The sequence below is a fragment of the Plectropomus leopardus genome, chromosome 12 (assembly GCF_008729295.1).
Source record: "Plectropomus leopardus isolate mb chromosome 12, YSFRI_Pleo_2.0, whole genome shotgun sequence".
NCBI lineage: Eukaryota > Metazoa > Chordata > Actinopteri > Perciformes > Serranidae > Plectropomus > Plectropomus leopardus.
Genome location: NC_056474.1, coordinates 7,867,043 through 7,894,293, shown reverse-complemented (window position 1 = coordinate 7,894,293; position 27,251 = coordinate 7,867,043). Strand labels below are relative to the sequence as shown.

General features: G+C 39.0%; 1 protein-coding gene across 1 annotated transcript in view; it reads right to left on the bottom strand.

Annotated features, from left to right (window-relative positions):
• emilin2a (elastin microfibril interfacer 2a) overlaps nucleotides 1-26,891 on the bottom strand; it is a 129,646-nt gene extending 102,755 nt beyond the window's left edge. Inside the window, exons 1-2 of the mRNA XM_042497481.1 lie at nucleotides 26,845-26,891; nucleotides 26,617-26,759 (exon numbers count right to left, since the gene is read on the bottom strand). Coding sequence (XP_042353415.1) covers nucleotides 26,617-26,759; nucleotides 26,845-26,891 — 190 coding nt within the window. The remainder of the gene's footprint in view (nucleotides 1-26,616; nucleotides 26,760-26,844) is intronic.
• Nucleotides 26,892-27,251: the final 360 nt, after the last annotated feature.

Genomic DNA, 27,251 nt, shown 5'->3' with positions numbered 1-27,251 from the left:
TGTCAATACTGACCAGGTGAGCGAGGTGACAGCACCTTTAATTGCTATTGATCCTTCAGTGAGTGCAGCCTTGTACAAATCATTTCTATATGCACGTCTTAATTGTTCTCCATTGAACGTGACGCTACTGATTAAAGCGGCCTCTTGTGTGGCTCGTGTCTCGCGCCTCGAAGGATGAACGCCGACTTTCCTCGGAGTTCATATGCAGCTCACTTCAACTTTTAATCTAATTTATTAGCATTAATTCAAAAGTCAATAAGTTACAAAGGGAGTTGCACATTACTCTCCATTATCTCACCTGGCTGATGGACAGAGGGAAATATAGTGTTTGTCACTCTAATATCATTCCCGTTACCTTCAGGGATCACAATTACGGGATTGAAGTGTCGGGAGGAATAACAGGGGAGATGTATCAAAGAGACATGAGAATCAGTATTAGTGAGGAGCACACCGTTGGTCGCACTAATGAATCCCGTTCTCTGCTCAAAGATTGGTTTAATAGACACGTCTGTGTGCGAGAGTGCGTGTGGGCGTTTGTCGTGGTGGATGGACTTGCAGCTGTCGTGGTGTTTTCTCTTTGATGCAGAATAGTAAATGAGTTGCAGCAGATGATGCTGCCACAAGTCATCACAGCGGGTGTCCAGCACGAAGAATGTCCAGCAGAGACCTTGACCTGTGTGAGAAAATGAACCGTCAAGAATGAAAGTCGAGTAAGACTGTAGCTTTCTGCTCATGAAGATGTTTGTTGCAGAATAAATTAAAGTAATTCATTCAAAAATTCATTAACTCTCCAGCAGGCTTCCACTTCCATCAAGACTACCTCGATAGAGCTTTACATCTCTCACAAATGAAGTGTCTTTTGTGAGATTTATGGATAAAAAAGAAAGCAGGAATGCAAGATGCTTTTAATCAAAGTTCCTCAATGACTGCGTCTGTCTAAAAACAGGAATTATTTCAGCCAAAAATAGATCTACTAACACTGATGCTCGCCTCCTCCACCCCCCCCGAATCCTCATTATCCAATACATACACATCTGCAGCTCAGGGGATCCACACTTTCTCGGTTACCCCAGAAGTCGTTTGTAGTTGGCAAAGCTCCGGTGCAAAAAAAATCTGCATTTCACATGAAGACCCTTGCATCGCTTGACACAAATCCAAGTGAAAGTCTTTGATTTCCGCCAGAGATGACTTGCAGATAAAGATGGGGGATTCTGGCAAATCTTTTGAGGAAATCTTTTGCATTTTGCAATGTCTTACCCCCCCTCCCCTCCTCTCCCCTCCCCTCCCCTCATACACATGGGAGAAAATTGCAGTGCCTCGCTTGAGCTGTATGGATTTGCATACATATCGGTCTTTTCTGGTACAATTGTAAAAAATTGGTCTGTTTTTATCTTTGCTGGTTTGGCAGGTGTTTCACTCCTTCTCACATAAACACTTGTGTATTATAAGTGACGGTCAAATGACTCATAAACATATTCCCCCGACCAGCTGTCATAATGTTGTCATATCCTGATTTTTGTTGTAGATGAAATTCAAATGATATACATGTCCAGTAGTGAAGGACTTATGAAAGGTATTTATATCAAGGAAACCTTTAGAAACTCTCAGGAGCACAGCAGGTTGTAGCAACGCATACATATGTATATCTGTCGTTTAAAATTGAAACTTAAAAACCACCAACTAGCAGTTTGGCAGAAAAACTAACTTTCACTCTAATTAGGCAACATGAACCACTCGCCTCAGGAAACAGATTTAATTAACAACTCAGCTTGGGCGTCTGGCTGTGAGAAACACTATGGTTTATAATTATCATTTTCATGCACAAAATACTTCCTTGACTCTCAGTCTTCAAACTTGATACTCCATTTTAATTTGTCAAAGCCAAAAGTTCAAACTTGTCTAAATATCTGATAAACAGTGCCAGTCATTAGCCCAGGACGCTCATATAGTTGCAAAAACATTTTATGCTTCGACCGCGTGTTTAAAGGGTTTAAAGGGCTTTGCTGATTTTCAACCAGCTTTTTCTCATAGCAGTGTATATGTAAATAAACTTTATTTACATAAACTTCCCTCCGTCTTACCAGCGCCCAAATCTTCTGCTCATCTCTCAGCTTAAACCTGCCAAATGATGCAAAAGTGCTGTCCAGGGGATTTTATTTGGTTCTAGGGCTGATGCCTGAACTACAGATTGTACTTTGCATTTTTGCCTGTCACCATGGAAAATGTATAGAAGGAGATCGAGAGAGAGCGAGAGCTGCCCCTCTCTCTTAGACCAAACTCCGAACAAACCGTGAAACGATATTATTTTACTGTATTGCCTATTTTTCTTAACTGAAAGGTCTTTATTTAAAGCCCAGTTTTGCTGTAATATGAGAATTTGTAACCAAGAAGCAGGTGTCATACGGAGGCTGAAGAAACTGAGATCAAACGTTAAAACTAAGCAATGCTGATCAAATATGAAGCAAGATTCTGTTAATGTGCTGTCTATTTCTTGCCTTGAATGTTTTCAAAAATATGTTTTAGCTTAACATTTAATTCACTGTAATTCAAAATTGTAAGTTACCAGCAGACCACCATGTTGTTTCCTGTGGAAAAACAGCCAAGGCTGCGTACAAGTCTTTATTGGTACAGTGCAGCGTAGTGCATTCTGGTAGTTGTAGGTTTTCTACCTCTCGAGCAAAAGGTAATGCCTCAGTGTTTTTTCCTCTGTTTACTCTGATTATGTTGCACCATCTTTCTACAACATACACAAACCAAGTTTTATGGAAAAAAATATCTGTCCAGCAGTTAAATACTTAAAACTAGATACGCACATCACCCACTGTCTGACCCCTACCATACCATGGCATCAGAGCAAACTATTAGCATGTTACCTCAATCTGATATACCAAACCCTAAGATCAATAAGTGACTCCTATGTTCTGACATGGCTCACATACCATTAAAAGAAAGTTGCACTACGCATGCTTGCCGCTCTTCCCCCACATCCTGCAGAAACGCTATAAATAGGTTTCCTACTGCATGCCTTCTTCCTCCTAATACACCTTTTACACCACAGGATTAGTTTTAGAAAAAGGCAATTAAATGACAGTTTCACTGTCAAGAAAACACACTGGTGTGAGTCGGTGTGTGCGGAAAAGCAGACACAAAGAAAAAGTTAACTCAAAGAAAACATTTATGAAAGCAAGTTTCACACAAGGAAGGAAAACATTGGAGACCAAAAACCCAAAGTAATGAGCAGCTATTAGCTTGTGGAGCATCTCAGTGCTTCCTTGTCTGAAGATATTGGTTATGTCCACTATTATATGATATTACATAATCGCAGCTCTGAGAAGAAATGGCATTAGATGATAGGATTGATTCGGTTACCGCCTTTCTCTTTTACTAAAAATGAGGAAGGCATAAACTCAATTTCAGCTGCCATAGAATTGTTTTTATATTATTACCACAGACAAATGCCCAGTATCAGGCTGGGGGAGAATGTCTGCCAAAACTGGGGGAAAATCTAATTATGGTGGAGTGATTGACCATTCAAAATAATGCTGCTCTAGGTATGGCAAATCTGGAAGGGGAAATGTGCGGATATGACAGGAGATCCATATTACATCTTGCATCTACGTAATGAAAATGTGATATTGGAGACATAAAGCACATGTAATTGGCAGTTCTGTTTAACAAAATCACAGGAAACAAAGACATAACACGGCTCAGAGGGAAAGAAAACAACATTTTTACAATGTAATATTTAGCTCAGGATATCATTGAGATTTCATTAGCTTTCACACCTGATCACCACTGGAACTTGCGACACGTTGACATTCATTAGTACAGAATGCTGTTGGAATTCAGTAGTTGACAAGACATAAACTGTAATGTGGAGTACATGTTTGATTTAATCATAATGCCTTTTCATGCTTTACTTACTACATGACTTACATGACAGCCGCCGCCTATAAGATATCTGCATATGATGATTTTGATCGATTCTGGCACTTTTGCATCACTTTATGATTGCCAGAAAAATAACAGATTGGATGAAGTATGACTGTAGAGGCAGCCATCATGACTTCCTAAATGAATTTCTGCATGATGAGTCAGATAATATATTTCCCCTCCCTGTGTAACGAAAGCAAATCCGTGTGGATTCTGATCAGCCTCATAAATCTGCCGGTCTGTGCAGCTGAGAGCTCTCATTATGTCTAAATAAAGATGTATTTCCCAACAGGTGATGCAATTTAATAAATTAATATAATTTCAATTATTGACCATTAATTTGAATATGTTTGACCAGTTATGAGTGGTGGTCTTAAGGTTAGTTTTTCTTCTCTTCAGTGAACTGTACATTTGCAGTTCTCGTCCCACGCTCATTTCTCCACTGGTTAGGTAGTATTGGCTACTCGACATTAGCGGCGAGGTAAAAATCGATACAGCATAGTATTGCAAATCTTTGCATGGCAATATAGATACACAGATACATACTGTAAAACTTCAAACATAAGTATAAGTTCTTTGGCTGGAGCTAATGTTAGTTAGCTGCTTAGATCGCACATACAAATATAAATGTTTAAACTTTTGTCAATATGATTCTTATTCTAAAGATGGCAAAACATTTTCTGTGATTTAATCATTTAAGACAGTAATAGCAGCAAAGTAAACAAGAGACATATAAAAAAAAAAAGAGGTTTAAGCAATTAATAGCCCGGGATATTAATTAAGGTTTTATGGTATTGTATTTTTTTTTTTTATATATATACATGGCTAATATTACAAATACAAACTAAACTTTTTGCAGCCTACTAGCCTACTACAACTTGGTTGCTAAGAGTTGCATGTTGGGCAATTAGCATGATTAGCTCATTATCAGGTAGCCTCACATATAGAAGTGATATGAAAAATCATCATAAACTTCCCAGAGAAACTTTATTTTTAATGGTAATGTACTCCATAGTGAATATAAATGAAAAAAAAATTCTAGCTTAATTGTCATGCCCCTATTAGCACAATCATTAATAACAACACAATGTTTTATGAAAAATTGAGAATTGAAAATGGTCAAAAATTGGCTCCTTAAGTTATTTGAACGGTAGAAACATGTGGATTGGATCAAAAAGCAAACAATTTACATAACTTACTGAGTTCACTTAAAGTTAGGTTTTTGCCAAGCCTAAAGATGACATTTTAATCAGAAAAGTTTATAGGAAACAACATTGCTGGGTTTACTACAGGCCATAAAGTGGTTTCCAGTTGACTATATATAAAAGGAATCTTTTATTTCCCTTTTTTTCCCCTTAACAGTTAACTGGTTAGTTAACGGTTAATGGGTGTCTATCAAAAGCAAAATTGAACAAAAGTGACATCCCTCGCAATAAGGTATTTAATAAAACAATTAGTATTTAAAAACACTTAATTAGTGTTATCAGTTTTAAAACCATATTCCTCTGAATAGTAATACTTCTAATAAAGTCCATTGAGTGATTAGCAACCGGTTCCGGTGCTCTAAAGATAATAAGCCCCAGTTTGGTGTTTTACATACAATAAAAAAAAGAAAATCTGCAGTGAGACCCACAGCTGCTTGTTAGTGTTGCTTGTCAAGACTAAGAAAGCTGCGGAGGGGAAATGGACGGAATACGAAGCCGCACTAATGAGCTTCATTATCAGTTGATGATTTTAAGAGGCTTTGTGAAGATATCCACGAGGGAAATGAATTAGCAAAATTTAGATTAAAACACACCAGTGATTCATATCAAATACCCTTTGATGCTTCAGATTACTGAGTATCACAAGAAAAATACAAAACCAGAAAGAGAGAGGCAGAGTGTGTTGAAGGAGGATACCACACTAAGTGACTGTGTTTTTTTCTCTGCCTCAGCCATTAACGGACCAATCATCATCAACCTCTCGCAACACAAACATTTGCGTCAAAGCTGATCTGATGGACATAAAGAGACACGAGACAGAAGATAAAATGTAAATTTTACAGAAAAAAACAACTTTTTTTCTATCTGGAAAGTGGCCATGTTGATCTGTGAGTCATACTCCTGTTCTTGCAGTCCTTCCTCCTCTACCGCCTTCTCAGATCCGTCGCCCCTCCCTTCCAGACACCCGCTCCCCCTCCATTTCTCACCGCGGCAGTAGGTAGGAGCCCTGGATCCCTGCTGCATTACCGGAGGCTTCTGATCTAATTGTTTAGTAATGCAGGGATTTTGCTCGGGATGACTCATAACTTGAAGTAGATGGGGGTAAAATAAAAAAAAAAAAAAGTGCAGATGTCGCCAAAAATTTGAATGAATGCAAAATAACAAGCAACAAATTCAGAGCAAATTAGGATCCCCCCTACATGGCTGTCTCTTCAAACTAATGGTGCTTCCCTCAATTTTTCCTCCTTGCCTCTGTACTGTCTCCCTCTTTTCCTTCAGCACAGATTTCATGTTTTTTTTCCAGCTTCACTGAAATGCTGCTCAGCAAAATTGTTAATTCTGAATGTGTTAAAAACAGCACTGTTCCAGCGCTTAAAGTCAGATTAACATCTTTATACAGTTTAAAACATTCAGCACAGCTCGGCAAACAAACACCGGCCAGTTTATGTAACTATCACTGGAAAAAAAATGCTCAGAAGAAATGATGGTCCATTTAATACCACAAAAACCACACAGAAGTGATATTGGTTTTGTAAGGCTTTTAATGGGTCTTAACTCAATTCAGGATAACTTATCTTTCCTGTTGCAACATAACAGCATTAGGCTCAGCGATGTCCAGAAACGGCTCTCATTTAAAGCTGCACAAAAGTTCAACACATTGCCTAAAGTTGCTCCAAAAGATGTTAACAGAAACCATCTTGACCACTGTTAACTTTAATATAAAAAAACGTCAACATTTCAGTATACAAAACACAGTTTGATTATGTTACCGATATATTTAAAGGTACAATTCACGCTTAAATAAAAAATGCATATAATTCCTCTTTCCTGTAGTGCTATTTATGAATCTAGATTGTTTTGGTGTGAGATGTCGAGATCTTAGAGATGTCAGAGATGTCTTCAGTGTAATTGAACTAGATGGGACTCAGCTTGTGGTGCTCGAAGCATCTAAAAAATACATTTGAAGAACTCAACAGAAATGTTTCTCTACCAAAATCATGACCTGGTTACCCAAGATAATCCACAGACCTTGAGAGCAGTTTCAATTCACACCAAAACAATCTGGAGGAAAGAGGAAAAATATGTATTTATGATTTTGGGGTGAAATATCGCTTTAAAGTAATAGCCATTCATAATGTAATCCATGTGCTTTTTTCAAATGCTACGGTAAGATAAAAAATTACCCAACAACATGATACATCACAAGAAGTGATCATGATCAGTTTCCAATTTTCTGTGACTGTTGAAGGAAAAAAAAAATGCAGACATTTACCACACTTTTGGGTCACATGGTGAATTCAGAGCACCTGTGAAATGATCTATATCTAGACAGGCCACATAGTGACGTATAGACATCTCAACAGAGTGTGCTGGCAAAAAGGGATATTACTTCAAGACTGGGTAAAATGCTTTCTAACAACACTCAAATATGTAATTGGGGGAAAAAAGAAGTAAAAATGTTGTTTCCTTAACAGTCTCTGGTTCATTTGGTACCAAGCACCTGTCTAATACCAATGCCTGAACATTTCACTTTAGCTGTGTTTACACCAAAGACTTTTGGTAAAACCAGTACGTAACCCGTTTTAGTGTTTCCATCGCACCCAGTATTCTTAAATGAAGGCAGAAGGCCTGGTTTAAATGATCAATTTTTTCACTTCAAAATGTATCTTATATTGATTATCAATTCAACAGAAATCCACAAATTTATCTTTCAATATAAACATTTTTCCGTGAATGCGTGAGCTTTAACCCGTTTAGTTTCACGTGGCGTTTAGTCGCGTAATGCAAACTGGCCAACTGAGAGACAAGTAAACATGCTAGCAAACTAAACCACGCTGGGTGCAGCTCCACTCAGATCAAAGGCAGATGTCTGGTTGCTTTCACTTTGCTTGACACTCTGCTGCTCAGTCTGTGCCCAGAGTAGCTCTGCACTCCTAGAGTGCAGTGTAATCAATAACAACAGTATATATGGTAAATGGACGGCACTTGTGTCGTGCTTTTCTAGTCTTCTGACCACTCAAAATGCTTTCACACTACATGTCACACTAACCCATTCACACACTGGTGGCCGAGGCCACCGTACAAGGTGCCACCTGCTTCCCAGTAACCATTTATACGCACTTGAATTCTGATGGCGCAACATCGGGAATAATTTGGGGTTGATCTTGCCCAAGGATACTTGGACCTGTTGACTGAAGGAGCTGGGAATCAAATTTGCTGACCTTCCGATAAGACAACCCACTCTACCTCTTAGCCACAGTCGCCCCAAAAATGTATATTCCAACAGCACTCCTAATGAACAGTCCATCTCCAAAACTATAAAATCAATACCTGGCAACATTTGTTTTTATTGTGGTGGGTCTGCCACAAAAAATAAATGTGTAGGAAACCCTGACTTAACACCAGCTGTAAATCCTGTTTTTGCTGACTGCCAGTGGTTAAATGTTTCTCACGTGTGTCAGTAGTAGCAGTTCGGCCAATAAAGGCAAATATTACAATGTTTTCCCTCCTCCCAAAATCTGCCGTGGAGCTACTCTTTACTAAGATCAATATGAGTGCTTTGAAGTGTTGCTCAAATAACCCTCTGATGAGTCAACCCATTACTGTCCAGTGATGTGTACCAGCTGCGACATCAGGCCTGTTTCTTTTCACAGAGATGTACAGTAAAGCTGAAACAATTAGCTTATAACCAATTCATTAACAATAGCACATGAGATTCAATAGAACCGGTTGGTATTTTTCAGGTTGTCTTGCATTTTGCGATGAACATGTGGCAAATTATTCCTCAGGTGGTGAATGTACATAATCACTCGTTGTAGTCCTAATATGCATTAACCCTTTGAAACCTGAGCAAGTTTGATTTCTTTCAAAAAACATGAGTAGAAAGCAAAATAGCTAGAAATTGCTTTAAAATGACAAGAAAATAACCCTGAAAATAAGCAAAAAAATTTAAAATGGAAAAGTGAAATAAAAACCGAACAAGAAAATGACCTGTAAAATGTGTAAAAAATCATTTTAAATATATAATTATAATGATTATGAATGTAATTTTCTTGAAAGTTTTCATAATTTTCTAATAATACTCCCCCTCTTTTAAAAAAAAAAATTCCAGATAAATTTATTTGTCACCTTTTACTAATTTCTTGCAGTTTGTGGGACATTTCTTGCCAAGTTGGTCATTTGCTCATGGTCCAAAGGATTAAATAGCTTATGAGAGGCAGCACAAGAAAACTGATGTTGAACTAGGTTTCAAATGGTAAGTGATTGACAGTGCACAACAAGATGAAGCGGTTCCTTTTTGGCTAAAGAAAACAGACTGTGAGGAATGAGGGCAGGTTAGACACAATACATACCACAATGGCAATGATGTGTGAAATTACATTAAAAATTAAAAATTGCTCTGGCTAATGCTCACAGTCCGGATTTCCCTCCTCCTTAATATCATGACACACTTGCAAGTTGATGCGATCTAAAACGATGAACCCTCCGTCCGAGCACTTCTCTCCCCTGGACATCTAATTATGCTAAATGGCTCTCTTAGTGTGTGAGTGGTCCTTTCACGGCTCCTCTGCTAATCAGGATGTGGGCTGCTGGCTACTTGTTAGCTGACCCGCTCATTATTCTTCGGCGTTAACTTGTCTCATGTTGAGATGTGGCTAATTTTTAGCAGCTAGCTGGGGACTTGCCCACCATGCAAACGCAGGTTAACATCGCCCTTAATGGAGTGTTGCCTGTCAGGCTTCTCCACAATATTATGCACAAAACTCTCATTAGGAAATATCAAACTTTCAATGCTTTCACTTGTGTCCAATCTACTGCACATTGAAGTTTTCTTTTTCATGTGAAAGGAGACAAACGCAGGATGTTTCTGTCATGCTGCCGGCAAAAGTCAATTGATCGAGGATCAGATCTGGAAAGCAGAGCTCACCAGTTCAATAGAGAACACTTAACCCTACCTGTTGATCATTTAAGCTCTTGAGAAGAGATTTCTCTCCTATCTCTGCATTCCAGCGCTTCAGATAGCATATGTGCCTTTCGTGTGTTTGCTCAGCACAGCTTCCTCTCCTTCTGTTACATGAGAAATGCCACGTTAGTCACCTGCATCTCGAACCACAGATTAATCTTGCTTAGAACATTCCACCGTGTGACAGGCTAGATTGAGAAAAATGTGTGTTAGCAAGAAAGCATGTGCGTCCACGGCTCGGCTAAACGTCTCGCCTCCACCTCTCCATCTTCCTTTCTCACCCCCCCACCCCTTCTTCAATTGCCCCGTAGGCTTGTTCTGCTCATCCTTAAGACCAGTTGTGAGAGAAGACTGTGATTTATAGGCCCACGCTGGGCTGTGAGGTATGTGGGTATTTGTGAGCATAATTGAGCAGTGGAGTTTTATTGGGGACTGTGTGTGAATGTGTGTGTGCATGTGTGTAGAGGCTGGAGGGTAGCTCTGTGTGTGTGTGTGTGTGTGTGTGTGTGTGTGTACAGGCAAATTGAAATGTGCTATCTGTCTTTGCGAGTGTGTTGTTGCTGCTGCCTCCACTTAAAGAAGTATTTCCCTGCTGGAAGGACAGCCTTTTAATAAAACTAGGATGTCTCTGCAATAGAAAGACACAAATGCTTTTGAAATTGGTGCTACATGATAGAATCCAACCAATATATTAGTCAGCTGATTTTAATGGTCGATACTGGCCTCTTGCAAATATATTGGTGTATATGTTGTCTGATAGAAACCAATATCAAAAGATGTTATTCTAACTTGGGGTCGACAGATTATCCGCCTGGACAATTATTGGGGCCGATATTTGGCATTTTGCAGACTATCTGTGTCTGCATTTTACTTTAATGATTGCCAAAAAAATGTATGTATTTTAAAATTTAAAGAAAGTGTCAGCATGGGTAGGAACTATTTTTATTTATTTATTTATTTATTTTCGCAATTTCCTTGGATTTGCTGTATATGATTGAGCGTTTTGTTTTTTATTTAACATTTGCTAAAGGCATTTTAAGTTTTGTGTCCCAGTTTGTTATATTCCAAATTCTAAGTATTGGTGAAAACACTTTTATGTTTATTGTAAATGCATATTGGTTCCAAATATTGGGTATATGTCTTATTAACTACTAATAATTGGTATCAGTATGTGCCCTAAAAAAACAATATCAGTTGACCCCTAATTTTTCCAGAACAAAATCCAGAAAAAAGATGCTTTGAGTCATTTATAATTATTATATTCCCAATTAAGTTTACTGTTTCAGTGCACCGATGTTATTTTTGCCGCTAAAGTTTATTGTTAGACTGTAAAGTATCCTTCCTTCATTCTACATCTTTGTCCCAAGTGTTTGATAATGATTTTTCAGGGGTGGCTGCATTGTAAAGATAGATTGATATAAATGTATAGAGAAGTAGATATGCTGTACATATACAATGGCGTTGTTAGGCCATGGCATCATATTCTTTGCATATATATCGGAATTTTTTTGTTCCTTAATATCCATATCTGCTCTAAAAATTATTATGAGTCGGGCTGTACTACACGGTCAGAAAAGACAGAGAAAAAGGATGCTTCTGCTCCAGAGTTAGAAAACCTACAACTACTAGAATGCACCACATCGCACCAGAGCAATAAACGCTCCCGCGTGGGTGACGCATACCTGTCCCCGTACGTTTGAAACAATAGTGTCCGGCCAGCAAGAAATAATCTTTAATTACACTGAAAAGGTAAACTAAAACATGTTTCTGAAAACAGAAATATGCAACTCAGTATCAGAATCTTGCTTTATATTTGATCAGTGCTGCTCAGTTTGAACTCCATTTTTTGGCCTTCGTTGTTTTTGCGCAGGAAGCTGTATGCCACCACTTCCTGTTCATTGAGGGAAGTTTATTTTTATTATTATTATTATTATTATTATTATTATTATTATTATTAGAAGTAGTAGTAGTAGTAGTAGTAGTAGTAGTAGTAGTAGTAGTAGTAGTTGTAGCAATAGTAAGAAAAATAACATACACAACCTATAACAGCACAAAGCACCGTTGCACATACATATCTGTGGATCACGTAATCATGGCATATTACCTTGTTCCCCCAAACAAGTACCACGACATACACACCTTTACCATACAAGCACACACCCATACATAACTGCACAATGTTGTAATACATAAAACACACAAACACATGCTGACGCACATAAACAATTGTTTTGATACAAAGCTGAAAATCAGCCAAGTGTCCCTTTAAATAACTAGTCTGTGCCTCATTAGGCTTTGTAAATGAAGGACTGTACAGGTCGCAGGTCATGATGCTGCATTGAGAGAATGAATGCTTCTGTCCAGCCAAACTCCTGGATAAAGATACTGACAGAGGGAGATGTATTTTTTGTAGCAATGTCTCATAATCTTATTTTGATCCCTTGTTGGCCTGTAAACAAACAAAAAAGGAACATCTGATCATTTACAAACATAGCCACAGTTTATGTAGAATATGGACGTATACATAACCAACGTAAACATGCATTTGCACGGACAGAAATACAAATAACTGCAGACACATGGCAGATTTGACGTCCCGCTAATTTGCTCGGATGTTTACTACCACTGTCTGGATTTCAAAGCTCCACAGATCTTTTATTCAGATTTATCGGCTCCAAGTCACCAGCCATGCATGCCTACTGATGGCTAATTACACAACATATGAAAGGGAGCGGAGATGCTCTTTGACATCCACACACCACAGAGCGACCAGCAGGAAGCTGAAGCCTGTTAGTGAGGACGCGGTTAGCTCGGGTCTGGATCCGCTCAGCTCGTGCTTTGTGCCTCTCTAAGCAGCTCTCGTCTGTGAAATACCTCACATATCTACTCTACTCTTACTGCATCCTCAGGTTTGTGAGGATGCAGAAGTATCATCTGTCAGCAGCAATTTCTTAGTAACATGCTAAAACAAAAAACAATTACAAACACAGACATTAATACAATATGGAGCTAACGTGAATGTATGCATGCTCAAACAGAAGCTCCGGGGTCTTTGATCAGCATGACTTCAATAAAAATGGAGATCAAGTAGAGTATTACACGGTTGCAGTAACTCCCACGTCTTTTAGTTTCCCTTGAAGTCTCTGATAGTGAAGACACCTTGCCTTAATAGTTTCAGATTGTCATCAAAGAGACTTGTGTGATCTCAACCTGTTCAGTTATTCTGCCGGTCTGCCGGCTGTAATGAATATTTTAGTTAATTTCTTCACAGTTGACATGTGAAGACAGATCCAGTGCAGTTGCTATGGAGTGCTACCCACTGCTTGGTGACACTTTCCTTTCCTGTAGAGTGAAAATGCAGGCTGAAAAACTCAAGCGGTAAGGAAAGAGAAGGTAGAAGGTGGACTATTGCAAGCTTCTGTGAGTTTCTGTGAGTTATTCATAACACAAGATTATTGTTTCATCTGTAGAACGCTGACCTCATTCATGTCTGATACTGGCTGCCTCCTCTCAGTTACCTCCACCATTGTAGTGGTTAAAAAAAACAAAAAAACAAAGCATTTGTGTACTGATTTGGATTCGGATTACCATAGCAGCCAATGCAGCTTCGAAGCTTTGAAACATCTGGATTATCCCTGGAGTCTGCAGTGGGAGGATGCCTGAATGCTGTGGGTAAAATGACTTGGCTACAAGTCTGGTATTGTCTTGTTACGCTTATTGACATATTTGGTAGATGCTATCTTGAGTAAGTTTTTCTGCAGGCATACCCTACTTCATAAACGGTGGCATACAGTTTGATGCAACTTGTTGTCCATTGAGCTTGGCTAACCTCGCAGACTGGGCTAAGCCGGACTAGCATGCTGCAACTGATATAACTGGTAGACTGACAAAACCTTCTGGGTAAAACTCAGCTGATAGACATAAAAGGCTATTTTGACATTACTTGTTTGGGTCACAGGAAGCTGTACCGTACCGAACTTCCTGTACCCAAGTCCTCAGGAACACATCAAAACAAAAGTGGAATTATACCTCCAGGTCCATTACATACTGTTATGGGACCCAAAAGGACTATTTTCCCATTGACTAACATTGTGAAAGAGATGTCTGCAAATCAGTGGATACATTTTTGGAATGTCACAAGCCCCACAAAATGTTATTTAATCATTTTATACCTATTCAATTTAGCAGAGCGCTAGACCAAAAGTTAGCCATTCTGCCAGCAGAAGTAAGCCTCTCAGCTGCTCTCAGCTGCACTTGACCGCCATAATACGGGTGATCTGGGTAATTTCATACTACAGAAAAAGAGTTTTTTTGGCTTCATGTGCAATTGAGCAACTTTCATGGGAATTAGCGGAGGCCCCGTCCAGCACTGTATCCAGATATCTTTATAGATCTATACCTGTGCCGAACAGTTTGGGACAATTCACATACCGTGAGAGCCCCACCACATGAGCACTTTAAATTCAATAAACAGACATCTAATCCTAATTGGTGAAGTCCTGCCTCACTCCTTTTTGGCGCCTGCAGTTGTATGCAGCCACTGCTGCTCTCTGGACCACAGTTGGTCATCTCGTGCCAAGTGGGACTGGCTTGGATGCAGTGCCAGAGACGGGGACAAGGTCAGCCAGAACACTCTGTAACCATTGCCAGATTCAGGCCAGAACTCAGTCTACACGTTTGATTAGGCGTGATTATAAAATTATATTCGCTGCAATCACATGAGCCCGGGGTTATAAAGTGTAAAAGTAATCAGAAGCCCTGAGTCTTTCACTTTGTAGTGAATAATTGGAATGCATAATTAGATTTGGGGATTTGGACCAGAATATATGTAGTAAGAATTTGAAAGAGACAAATGCTTCGTTAACATGGATATCTGAATTGGATTAATACATTAGGAACGTACTGATGCTGTCTCTTTTAGGTCTGATTCAGATCTTTGTTCGCTCTGAAACACTTGATGAACTAAGATAGACAAACAGACAGACGTTTGGTAAACAGATACCGACACTGCATAATAACATCTTTCAAATTCGTGCACTCTCTTCCGGACCCCCAACATTTCTCTTTCTTCTGTTTTAAACCGACAGACTCGTCCAGGCCTAGACACAGGCATACATGTTTATCAGAAGGCCAACATCAGTCCTTCGACCCAGAGATTGACATAAATGGAAAAAAAAACATCCTTCAAAAAAGATGAGAAACTGCACCTTAAAACCACATAAGAGTCCAGAGGAAATGGCCTCAGCCTGTCCAGTTTCTTTTCAGCTCCACTGTACAATACAGACAAATAAAAGAGAAAAATAACGCTAATAAAAAAATAGTTATAACTTTTGGTGAATTCCCTCAGGCCCAAATTCAATTTTGAGCAAGGTTAGTTGAAATTGGGCATAGGATTTTTCAAAAACCCACAGATATGAGAGTGTAAACAATCCTGCAGTTCTGTCGGGGATGAAAAGGAGTTTTTATAACCGTATTAAATATCCTTTATGTTTTATTCAGCAAGTAGATGGCAGACTCCCTGTACAACAGTGTCTTCCATGTACAGTACCTGTGCGGCTGGCTGCAAACATCTCGTGTTCAAACTCAAACCTGTCGGATGGTCTGCTTATACAATATGTATGCATGTATCTTTCCCATCCTGTTTGATTCTTGGTCATGATGTAGTTGTGTTACATTTCCCCAATGTCTCCCTCATGGTTTCCATAAAGTGCGATAAAGCTGCTCAAGGATGTGTATATAAATATATAAATATATATATATATATATATTGTTTCGTTTTCGATTCATCACTGACTAAATCAGTATGGAGCACACTCCTTTGACCTTTTCATGTCTGATCCCAGCAGCAGAGCCTAGATACATATTGATATCGTGATATCGCCTAACTGCTGTCTCCCAGGCGCACTGGGTCGTCCTGTGTGGCACACACTACGACTGATCTTGGAAATAAACTGTGGGTGGTTCTGCATTAAGCACACACACACACACACACACACACACACACACACACACACACACACACACAGACTAGCCATTAAATTGATGGTGCCATATTGGTGGCTGGCCCTTTCAATGCTAGAGATTTCTCCCCTTAAGTCGTGATCTCATTGACTCGTCAGCTGTAGCTCACTTTCCTGTTGATGTTGAGGTTTCCAGCAAATATGCTGAGCTTTGAGGTGATTGGTAGAGATTAATAGGGATTTTTTATATTTTTGCATATGACAACCAATATCTCATATGGTGGCTTTATGGTGGCTTTATGATTATCATAAATGAATCACAAACTTAACAATAAAAGTGACAACTTTCTTTTCTGAAGACAAACACACATTGTATTGCCCCGATTAAAGTTGTGTGACTGAAAGCTTGGTTTGCTACAACTTGCATTGGTTCAAAGTGCCCAAAACCTTCTTTTCTCATTTCTTGATGTTTTTAGATAACTTGCATCTTAGCATCATGTAAACGTCTGCTACAGTGGTAACCGCTAGTTGTGGCTCAGTTTATTTGCATTAAAGAGTTACTTTGGTATTTTTCAACTTGTAACTTATTTTTCAAGGGGTTACCCAACTCATTATTTTGCCAGTCGTATCAGATTTGGCTATGGAATACAAACATTTGACGATTTGTTGTTTATTTTTGTATGAGGTTTGTATGTTAAAAGAGGCTCAGCGGGACATTTTGGTGGTCATGGGTCAAAGGTTAAGGTTACTTTGAGCTGTTTTGTCTCGTTTTTGAGAATGCAATATATTAAGTACAGCTCAAAGGAATTTTTTTGGCACAAATGTCCATTTGGACTCAACAATGAACTGATTTGATTTTAATTGTAACTAGAATATGTTTTGCATGTGCACATCGTGATTTAGGGTCAGGTTACTCTACAAAAGAACTAGTTTGTCTTAGGTTTTGTCCGATTACATCAGAAATTGGCAACACTCAAAGACACTGAAAAGTTGTCATGTGATAATCATTTAAATATGGGGTAAACAGAGCACACTTTTAAACAGTCTATCCTCAGAGGTTTCCATAGTGTTGTACTTGGTCAATAATCATGCAATGTGACAGAAATAGTTGTGTAAATAATGAAAAGAGAACAAAAGGGAGGAAGTTCAAATCCTGCTTTCTTTTTCCTCACCTGTCTGTGTGAAGTAGGTGTGAATGTCAGATTGTCCAACACCCCAGGTTTGACCTCAGCTTTAGGGGGGGAGGGGTTTAAAAAGCTGGAAAGCAATTCTAATGAAATGTACCAGTGCTTTTATGTGTCTCATCCTCAATAACTCAGATCTGCAGTGTGCTGTATACCAGCAGCAATATTAATAAATGTTTTTGCACAAACAAAGCTTGTTATGAGAATGATAAACCTGCTTGACATGAATACTAAACAAGAGAGTGTCCTGTGGAGATACTTAATGCAAAATCTTTCAAAAAACAACAACAGATTTTAAATACACAATTAATTCCACACATAAATAATTCTTGCTTACGGCAATTGAAATTCAACCGTGGTGTTGATATGAAACTAAGCATGTATTACCTTCTCTTTTTCATTTAGCAAATGAGTAAAGTAACGAGGAAGCCCATTAATTAGCTAATGGAAACATGCCCTTTGTCATGTTTACTCTGGCATTAGTGCTGAATTATCATGTTCATTTGATTAGTGTAGCTGAAGAGTTTGCTGGATTAGATTGGAGATGGCACTCTGCATGTGCAAAATCTCAAGATGGAGAATAGATTCCAAGATTGACAGATGCTCAGCCTCTTTTATCCCGAGGACTCGGTCCGACCTGCGTGCCAGCATGGCTGACTAGTTGGCTGCAGGTACAGCTATGAGTCATCCTCACCGACTGCTGCAGTGCACAATCACACACCTTTGCAGCAAGCAGGACTCACTGTGATTTCAGCTTTTAGCAGACCACTTTCACATTAGCCAGCACTGTAAAAACATAAGTGGGAAGAAGAAAGAGAAGATCGGTGACATTAGAGATATTGATCCTTTTACTTCATCTTTCATTTTCACACTTCTTGCAGTAGAATATGTGCATTTTTGTTCGTGGAATGTGTCAGATCGATACAAAGAGAAAAGTAGCAACAAGCACACATGAATTCTTTACATTTTCTAAAACAAACATTCGGACCATTTCTTTTTTACCCCCGACAGCGCTCTGACACGTATGCCCCAAGGTACTGCACAAAAACGAAACACATAATGCCCTCCCATGAGGATTACCTTCTCAGGAATGATGAACCTGGTATAATAACTTTGACATACAGCTCCAAACAGACACACAGGGAATTCAGTGCGGTTTCCACAAAACAAACGAACCCTCCAAGGACAGAGTGAGCTGCCTTCATCAACAGGTTTTATTTTTCTACTTCTCTTAGCTACTCCACACAAGAAAGATCAGTGACGATATAAAGAAGGATGTGGACTACATTCACATAAATTGTAATTATTTTTTCTGCTCTGTGCACATCTTAAGTCCATTTATTTTTGTGCAGCAGCATACTGTAATTCAATATGCACACAGCAAAAATATTGATTAAAGATTAATCTGTTGATTTTTTTACAATCAATTAATCATTTTGTTTCAAAAATGTTTTTTAAAAAATCAAAAAATGTCTTTTTAAAACAGCTTTTTTGCGTTCTAAAACCCAAATATTTTTATTTCACTATCATGTATAACAAAGCAAAGCAGAAAATCCTTATTTTGTGAGGAGCTGAATTTAGAGAATATTCAGAGAGTTGATGCTTAATCTGTTGTTAAAATAGTTTCCAATAGATAAAAGGATCTGAAAAGACTAATCATTCACACTTTTTTGAAATTCATATGTTACAGAATAGACAAACAGTATAAATACTAGCAAACAGTTGAAGATATTAAAAATTTATAAGTAGAACAAATAGCCCATGATGTTGATTTTATGTTTTTATACATACATAAAAACAACTGTACATCAATAACGTGTATCGCAGAGTTGCACTACTGAAATCTTTGTACATCAAGAATATTTGCACAATTTCTTGCAAAATGCTCAAGTTATCTATACAGCTATAAAATTAAATTCAAAATCTAACAAAAAAAATGTTATTGAAACAGGCTGTTCTCATGCACTATCTTTTGAATACCTATGAAAAATAATGTGTATATAACATGAATAATCATGAGCCTTTAATTCATGTATAGTCTACATAATTGGGAAGGCTGACAGGAGTAAATAAGGAAAGTTTGCTTCAGGAGACTAGTTGGGATGCTGGAACGGTCAAACAAACACAGGACTTTCCCCTAAGAAACAGGTGTTTGGGACCGTGCGAATCTAAGTTATTTTAAGGCACTTTACCAATGTAACTTTATGGCAACCAACCATGACTCTTTTCCTGAAACCTAACTTACATAACTGAACTTGCTAAAGTGAACCTAAGTTACTTTAAGTAAAGTACATATTGTAAAGATGCTCTTTGTGGGGCACTAATTTGTAAACTATCATACGAACCATTGTATGATGACACATGGATTGTTGTGTGTTGGTGTTATCAGGTGTTCATATCAATGAAAAAGAGGAGCTGCTGCTGCAGAGAGAGTGAAAGCAAACTTGCAGATCCACTGCAATGAACGGTTTCACTTTCACTGCACGTGACACTCTACTGCTCCGTCTGTGTCCAGAATACACGTTGCACTTTGAAAAGTGCAATGAATACCAAACGATCCAACAGTGCTCCTAATGAACTGTTCAGCTCCAAAAATATCCAGTCAGTCAGTATGTGGCAGCAGATGTTTAATCACGGCAGCCCACCAGAAATAAATAAATAGATGAATGTGTGAGAAACCGTGGTTTCATACTGTAAGTATAACAGCACATTACTTTGTTACTTGTTTGTTTTTTTTTGTTTTTTTATTATTGGCATATTTTATTTATTATAAACAACAAACGTCCGATTGATGTGTATAAACTTGCTGTTAGTCACAGTGCCTGCTCAAATCGAGTGCTCTCTAGCAATAAACACAGAGGCTGTTGGCTGATGGGAAATGGGAAAAGCCCTCCATCATGTCAGCAGCACAGTGAGAGGGAACCCACAGCCCGCGGTCATGATTCTTACTGGCCCTGAGACCTCCAACAAGACTTCCCTTTTATCAGCTCCTCCCAGGAGGGAGGCAGCCACCATGACCTTAAGGGTCCAGACCTGCCCTCCCAGACACAATCACAGCTTGAGACAACTTTTAAATGAAGACAGATTTGCCTCGCTCTCTCACTGTACACACAAAATTGTCTCTTGTGTTTGTCTGTTGGCCCTCCCTCTCCTCCCCGTTATTTTTCAATATTGCCATCCTCTCAAAACAGGTTAGCTCAGTGTCAAAGAGTATATGCTCAGATTGCCTGCGGCAATTTGTTGAAATATATAGTGGTGAGCTAGTGCTGTGTGTTGTTGTTCAGTTAAGGGTGCCCTTCATCAATTTTGCAAAGCAGGTGGATGTCTCCCCTCAATTTGACCCCCTGTTCACATCTGAATAATAATGTGACTGTTTCGTATGCTGATATCAGCCTGGGTAATCTCCTCTTACTCTGCAGCTTTGCATCAACAGTTTTCAGGCATTTAAAAATGTTATTTGTTGTGACAGAGGAACTTACCACAGCGTTAATAGTTCCATATTTTATCAGCATGTCATGATCCAGGGCGCTGAAATAATAATAGTTTACAGGCATGAGGACTGCAAATCATTTCCATTTTAATAGTGCCGTGTGTGAGGTGTTTTACTGCTCTATTCAACTAAATGGCTGCAATGGTTTCACCAGGTCCTGATCAATGTCGGTGACTCAACAAGTGTTTACTGGTTGTAATGAGTATTTGTGCCATTATTCAGTGCTTTTACTGTTGGGTTCTTGTTAATTCCCAGAATGTAGGTCTGATAAGTAAACCATGAAGACATAAGCAGACTGAACAGTCATTTTGTTTTTGTGATTTATTTTCTGCTGGTGGTTTCATGTTATTTCATTGATAGAAAGTCTCCAACAGTAATACGCTAACAAATGCAGGAAAGGAAACATGGATTTAAACAATTCAATATATTATGTTTTTAAAAATGGCTTTGCAAAAGTTTTATGAGTTAAAATGCAGCAGGTTTGTAAGACTTCAAGTGGTGATTTATTAGATTTCACAGTTTGTTCTGGAGTCACAAATGCTTTGAACAACCTTTTTTACACACACACATATATATATATATATAAGTGTGACTAAGCCCTCAGTAACAGCACCTGGCTTTGAAAATCAAAATTAAGTCTTAAAAATGTGTGGGAACCCTGTATAGCTATTCTTGTCCACACATGTTGCCATTTTATTGTTTATTTTGTAACAAGATGATTTCCCCACTCTTTATTTTGTCTACAAAGCTCTGATTTGCACAATAGTTTTTCCAGCTGGGGAAACAGTCGACACTTAAAACAACACCAGACGTGTCTAAATTGCTGAAATGCAGACAGAGGTTGAAGACAGACTAATTAGGACAGAAATTCTCAAGACTAACTGCGTCGAGGTAGATACCTGCACAAAACTAACAAGGTCATTAAAATCTAACAATTCAGGCTACTCTATAAATGATTATAGGCTAATTAACCGCCGTCTTTTTGCTTCTCAGACTCCTGGTATTTACCTTTATGGTACCCTTTGAGAAAAACCTGCGGAAGAAATAGAAGATTTTCTCACATGGTGATGCAGATTGTTATGTTGTCTCTTTTCAATACATTGTGTCAGCTAAGCTGCACAAGTTTGAGGTGGGATGAGTGCATTAATATTTTAACATGTGACTGGCAGAGAGGTGGAAATATCTCACTGGTGGAAAACGTCTGACATCCATTGATTAGTCACCGTGTGAAGGGAAGGGCTGCTCAGATGAGGTGCTTTGTCCACGTCAGCGTGGCTCATGGGAAACGAAGTAGTAGCGCACATGACCTTTCGACATGCCATTGCTGTTACTCCTTTTAGATTAAATCTCACCTCAGATTTTTTTTTTAACAAGAGGATCTTCTCCTGAAGTGTCAGTCACACGTGTAATTTCTCTCAGCAAAGTGCTTTTGTTACATATATTTTTAAACCACTTTTTGCACAGCTGCTCCTGGCATCCGATAAAATTTTGAGCTACATGTGTTACCTTGTCAATATGCCGTAAAGGGAATGCACTCAAACATCGAAGTGGTGTCATTAACACACAAGTTGGCAGAGCGTGCAAGCATTAACAATTCAAATACAGCGTCATCCTCACATCTTGCTCCATATGCCTCTGCCTTAACCCGTCTGGAGGAACCAGATGGTGAAAGAGCTGAATAACACTTGAGTCTTCATCTGTCCTTTGGTCTTATTCAGAGCTTTGTAGCGGGGATTTCTCTCCACTTCGTTCTCCACCCTAAGAAGTCTCTCCATTAATATAAAGTGCTTTCGTTTTCTCTCCTTTTAAAGCATGTAGCAAGTGACCCCAGAATAACCAGATTATGAGGCACTTCAGTGTAATTTACACCCGTGCTATCTTAACAAACAAAGATGATGCAAATGGAGTGTTTGCTATCAAGACCACGGTGTCTCAAAGTCGTCACTAACTGTATCCCAGAGCTGCATAAATCATGAAAAAACAGGGGCTTTCTTATGCCCTTTTCTCAGAGAGGTCATCCGTTACAAGGCTCCTATGTATTTTTCATCACCACCACCATTTCTTGATTCATCTTGCTATAACCCTGGCATCAAACGACTGACATTATAACAGTCCTGAGGGTGCCGGGGACATTACAAATTCATGTGCCCTATCGACTTTGGTCGCCGCATCAGAACAACCACCTGCAGAAAAGAAGAAATTCACAAACAAGTTCAAGAACTCAACTCCGATAATGAGATGGTGAGAAGTTTAGAATTTTTGGAACTTTCGTTGACACAGTGCGAGTGTTGATGACTATAATGGTGGTGATGTCGAAAGTCATGGGAAATAATAGGCACCTTCATTACCCACAAAAAAAAAAAAATATTGGGACTTCTTGAGCGGGAGAGCAGCCACAAATGCCAAGAGATGCATATGTGTGAGTTTGCAAATAATTACAAGTGGGTGTTTGGGGAAAATGTGTGTGTGTGTGTCTGAATGCTTGTGTACAAGATTGTGCATGAGTTTGAATGGCAATCCTGTCTGCTGGAAAATATGTTTATAAACTATTAATTTGTTTTGCTAGTAAGGTTTGCAGGAAACACTGGAAACCCCAACTGTGACCTAAGCATCACATATGTTACTCATAGATTCTGTCACTCAGTGTTCCCTTCATAACCACAGGAGAAAAGTAAAACAATGTCCTCTAAAATTTAAAATGTTATCATTCTGTACAGAAAGTCTGTGGGATCACAAATACACTTGTTGTTCTTTTTGGCCAAGACACAGGCAATGTGAGGTGATGCAACAGTCGACCTTCATCGCCAGAAGCTCTTTGACGTCAGTTTTGTTTGTCTGAGCATTTACTGTTTTGAGTCTTTTGTTTTTAACTCAAGTGTTGTGCATTGTGAGTCCTACATACTAGGGCTGCACAATTAACCGGATATTAATCACAAACACACTTTTCGCTTCCCGCAATATAATAAACGTGATCAACCTCGATATTGATATTTTAAAATGCATGATCCATAGGAGATGAACTGAGGAACTGAATTTGGGTGAAGAAGAACCTTATTTTCATGCAAAGGTTTTTTTTATTAGCAGGAAAGTAGCACAAGGTAAACGTGAAAGCAGTAGTGTGGATTAAGATTTAGTTTAAAAATGTTGGTACAGTTTCAATGATATTTTGCTTCTAGGAGATGCACTGTGAATGAGATTCAGTCTTATTTTGACGCAAACATTTGTACATAAACAGTAATGTCACACTAAGTGAAAGTGAAAGCACTCAATTGACTTAAATGTAAAAGTGCATTAAAAATATTTTGTACCTTGATCTAATATATATTCATGATACATTATTGTGATGACATTAGTGACTGTGATAATCATTTTGGCCATGTCCAAAAATAACCACAAAATAAATATACCATGCTGTAGCTGCTACATGAAGATATTGTGTTGCAAGAATGGCTTTAAAAAAACCTAAATATATCAGTGATTATTTTACTTTTTGCAGCTTGGCAGATCTGTTCATTGAATGTGTTTCCTACTTATATTGATAAACATAATTCAGATGGAATTATGTTTTAATTATAAAAGACAGGTTGAGGTGTGTACTGTACAAGTATGTGCATGAGCTCATGATGATCCACATTCATCACGAAGTCTGCGATAAATCTGATTGTCGGTGTGATTTATCTTCACTTGTAACAGCTCTGCATAGCGCGCTGAAGACAGAAGCACATCCTCTGTGTAATCAATGGTACATAGGAATTCATTTAAAAAAAAACATAGTCTACCATCTCTTCTGCTGATTAAAATGCCACAGTGTCTCCAGCTAGAGCCATCTGATAGACATAACCTTTAAGTGGGCCATTAGGAATATATTAAAAAAGACTCATTTCCTGGGGATGTGTCACTGATGAATTATTAAAACATCTAAAACAGGGCAAACCATTCCTCTCCTTCTCCCTCCAAAAAAGATCCCCATTGATGAGGAGTTAACCCATTAAACGACGAGGACATGAAATTAGATTTAAATCCCCACCTGTAGGATACGGACACAGCCAGGAACCAGCCCACAAATCACGTAGCCGGGCCTCTGATATAATTTTCATATTGATTTAGGGTCTGGCCCTGCTGACTTTGCCGGAGTGAACCTCTGCTCTGGTCAATCAGTATACATTCAAAATCGATGAACTGAGCGAACACACATGAGTAAAACGGGACATTTAAATGTGCAACTGCAAAGATACTGTGGTTAGGAGGAAATCAAATTAATTCAAAATAAGCAAGCAATCATCTTTGGCATCTTCGAAAACTAATTTGGGCATGGCAACTTGAGACTGAATTACAAAGTGAAATAACATGTAAATATGGGATGAGTGATAAGTCGTGACAGTCAACAGGCGGGGGGTCCCAAGCGAAAGAGGAAGCATTATGCAGATGAAATGCAGTGTCACGGTCAGGCTTGAAGATTCATAGTAGCTTCCTGTGGCAAAAAAAGAGCTTTCAGAACTGTGACTAATTTATAGTTCAGTCTGTACCGTGCTGGACATTTAACTTTGTGGTGGACAGAGTATGATATGGAGACACTGTTCTAAATGACCTCAAACATATTTTTGGCTTTTGTGTCCTGCAAAGTTACTGAAAGTACAAGAGTTGGGCTGTGTGAAAATTTTCAAATGGTTTGGTATCAAGCTAAACACTGAACCAGAATGGTATACCAAATTGTACCAACAGGTCACACTTGACTCAGCAGCCATTTCCGAACCTGGTGACACCGTGTCCTAACAGTAAACAAGTGTCCGACCATTGCATTGCATCATGTTACATCTGTGCGCATTTAATCTTTTAAAAATGCACTTTTTTACTTCATGTAAACAAACTGCGTAGGCCTAAATATCTGCTGTGTGCTTTGAGATCAGATGGAGATGTAACCACTTACAAGATGGGCATGTAGCCTACTTGCTATTTTCCTGCATTTGTACTTTCTTAATTAGACAACACGGTTTATATTGTGATATTTACTGGAAATGACACAGTCAACAACAAGTAGGTTGTTATTAGTGATGGTCATTTCCCAGAAAATTTCAGCTGCTTGTAGCAACTGGCCATTATGACCAGTGGCCATTAAAGGAACTGCAGTTTTGAACACTTCTGCGTTGGCTTCATTTTTTAGCCCTGAAGGTTTGATGCTTGTTGATGAGCAAATCACAGGAATAGATAGAAACCGAGTACCTGGCAAAATGTCAGCTCTTTATGTTGAGCCATGTCACTCACACCTACTTAGGACATCGAAGTCTTCTCTCGTCACTCCGAAAAACGCGTGAACTTTCCAGTAAATGCATAAAATCAAGCCTGTTTAACTCATACACCAGATCAGATCAGCAAAACTGGAAATCAACCAAACTACAGACTACCTCATTAATGATACAACACATCCATGGGAAGTTAAAATTGAACATAACATTTTAGGAAAAGCATACCAATGAAACATGTTTTGTAAATGCATTTTCAACATTTTCTTTTTCTTTTTTTTTTCTTATAAGTTTATGGTCCAGGCTTATTTTTAGCCCTTAATGAGCACACAACCTTATGCAATGCCACAGTATGTTCATATTATAGCGTGATGGCTCCACAGCTCAAAAAAGCTTCCCCCATTTCCTATTTACCAGCTTATAGCAGAAGCCCATATTTTCTGCACACACTGTGCTTATTCCTTCATTTTCCATTTCACACTGTCATTCACATGCTCTGAGGTGCACAGAGTTAGACAGGTGCGTGTTGTCCTCCAAATGTTTGCGCTGCAGGGGCTGGGTTCGCGTGGGCTTGCTATGGAGTTAACTGATGTCTTTCCATAGCTGGGTTTCCAGGCATCAAGGAAGTCAGGCAAACAAACCGAGAGGTAGAAGCTCAGAAGAGAGCTGGCTGGCTAAGCCGGCAGGGGAAGGATTATGGCTGGGGCATCGTGCCTGAGCAGCTTGGGCTGAAGGATCGTGAGAGAGGCCAGCAGCTGGCCCATGGGGCCCACAGATGGAGCCTCTGGATGGGGAGTGGAGGAGCCCGGTCAGGCATTTCAGATGGACTTGTGGATGACTCAGAAGCCCTCAGCATCCCATGCACCTACTCATGAGGCAGGTCGCTCCTGTCCTTGTGGTGCAGTTTGCAGGTCATGTTTACTGATGCAGGAAAACAGGGAATGGCAGTCATTATGTTCTCTGACTTTTTCCCGAGAACATTTTCATGTCATCACATTGACATTCAACTGTGGGAGACTGTCTTCTGCCAGAATATGTCCACAAGGGTTTTTTGTACATGCAGGGCTTGTTTGAGCAAAGCCAAAGCATAATTTTCACTGAGGTGAACAATAAAGTCTGTCTATCTATCTTTCTATCCATCTATCCATCTATCCATCTATACATCTATCTATTTCTGATTATTGTTAGGCGGTGACTTATTATGGCCGAAGTATGTCTAGGGAGTTGGTAAGAGTGGACAGTTGGGTATTAAGCTGTACTTTTAAGGGAACCAACC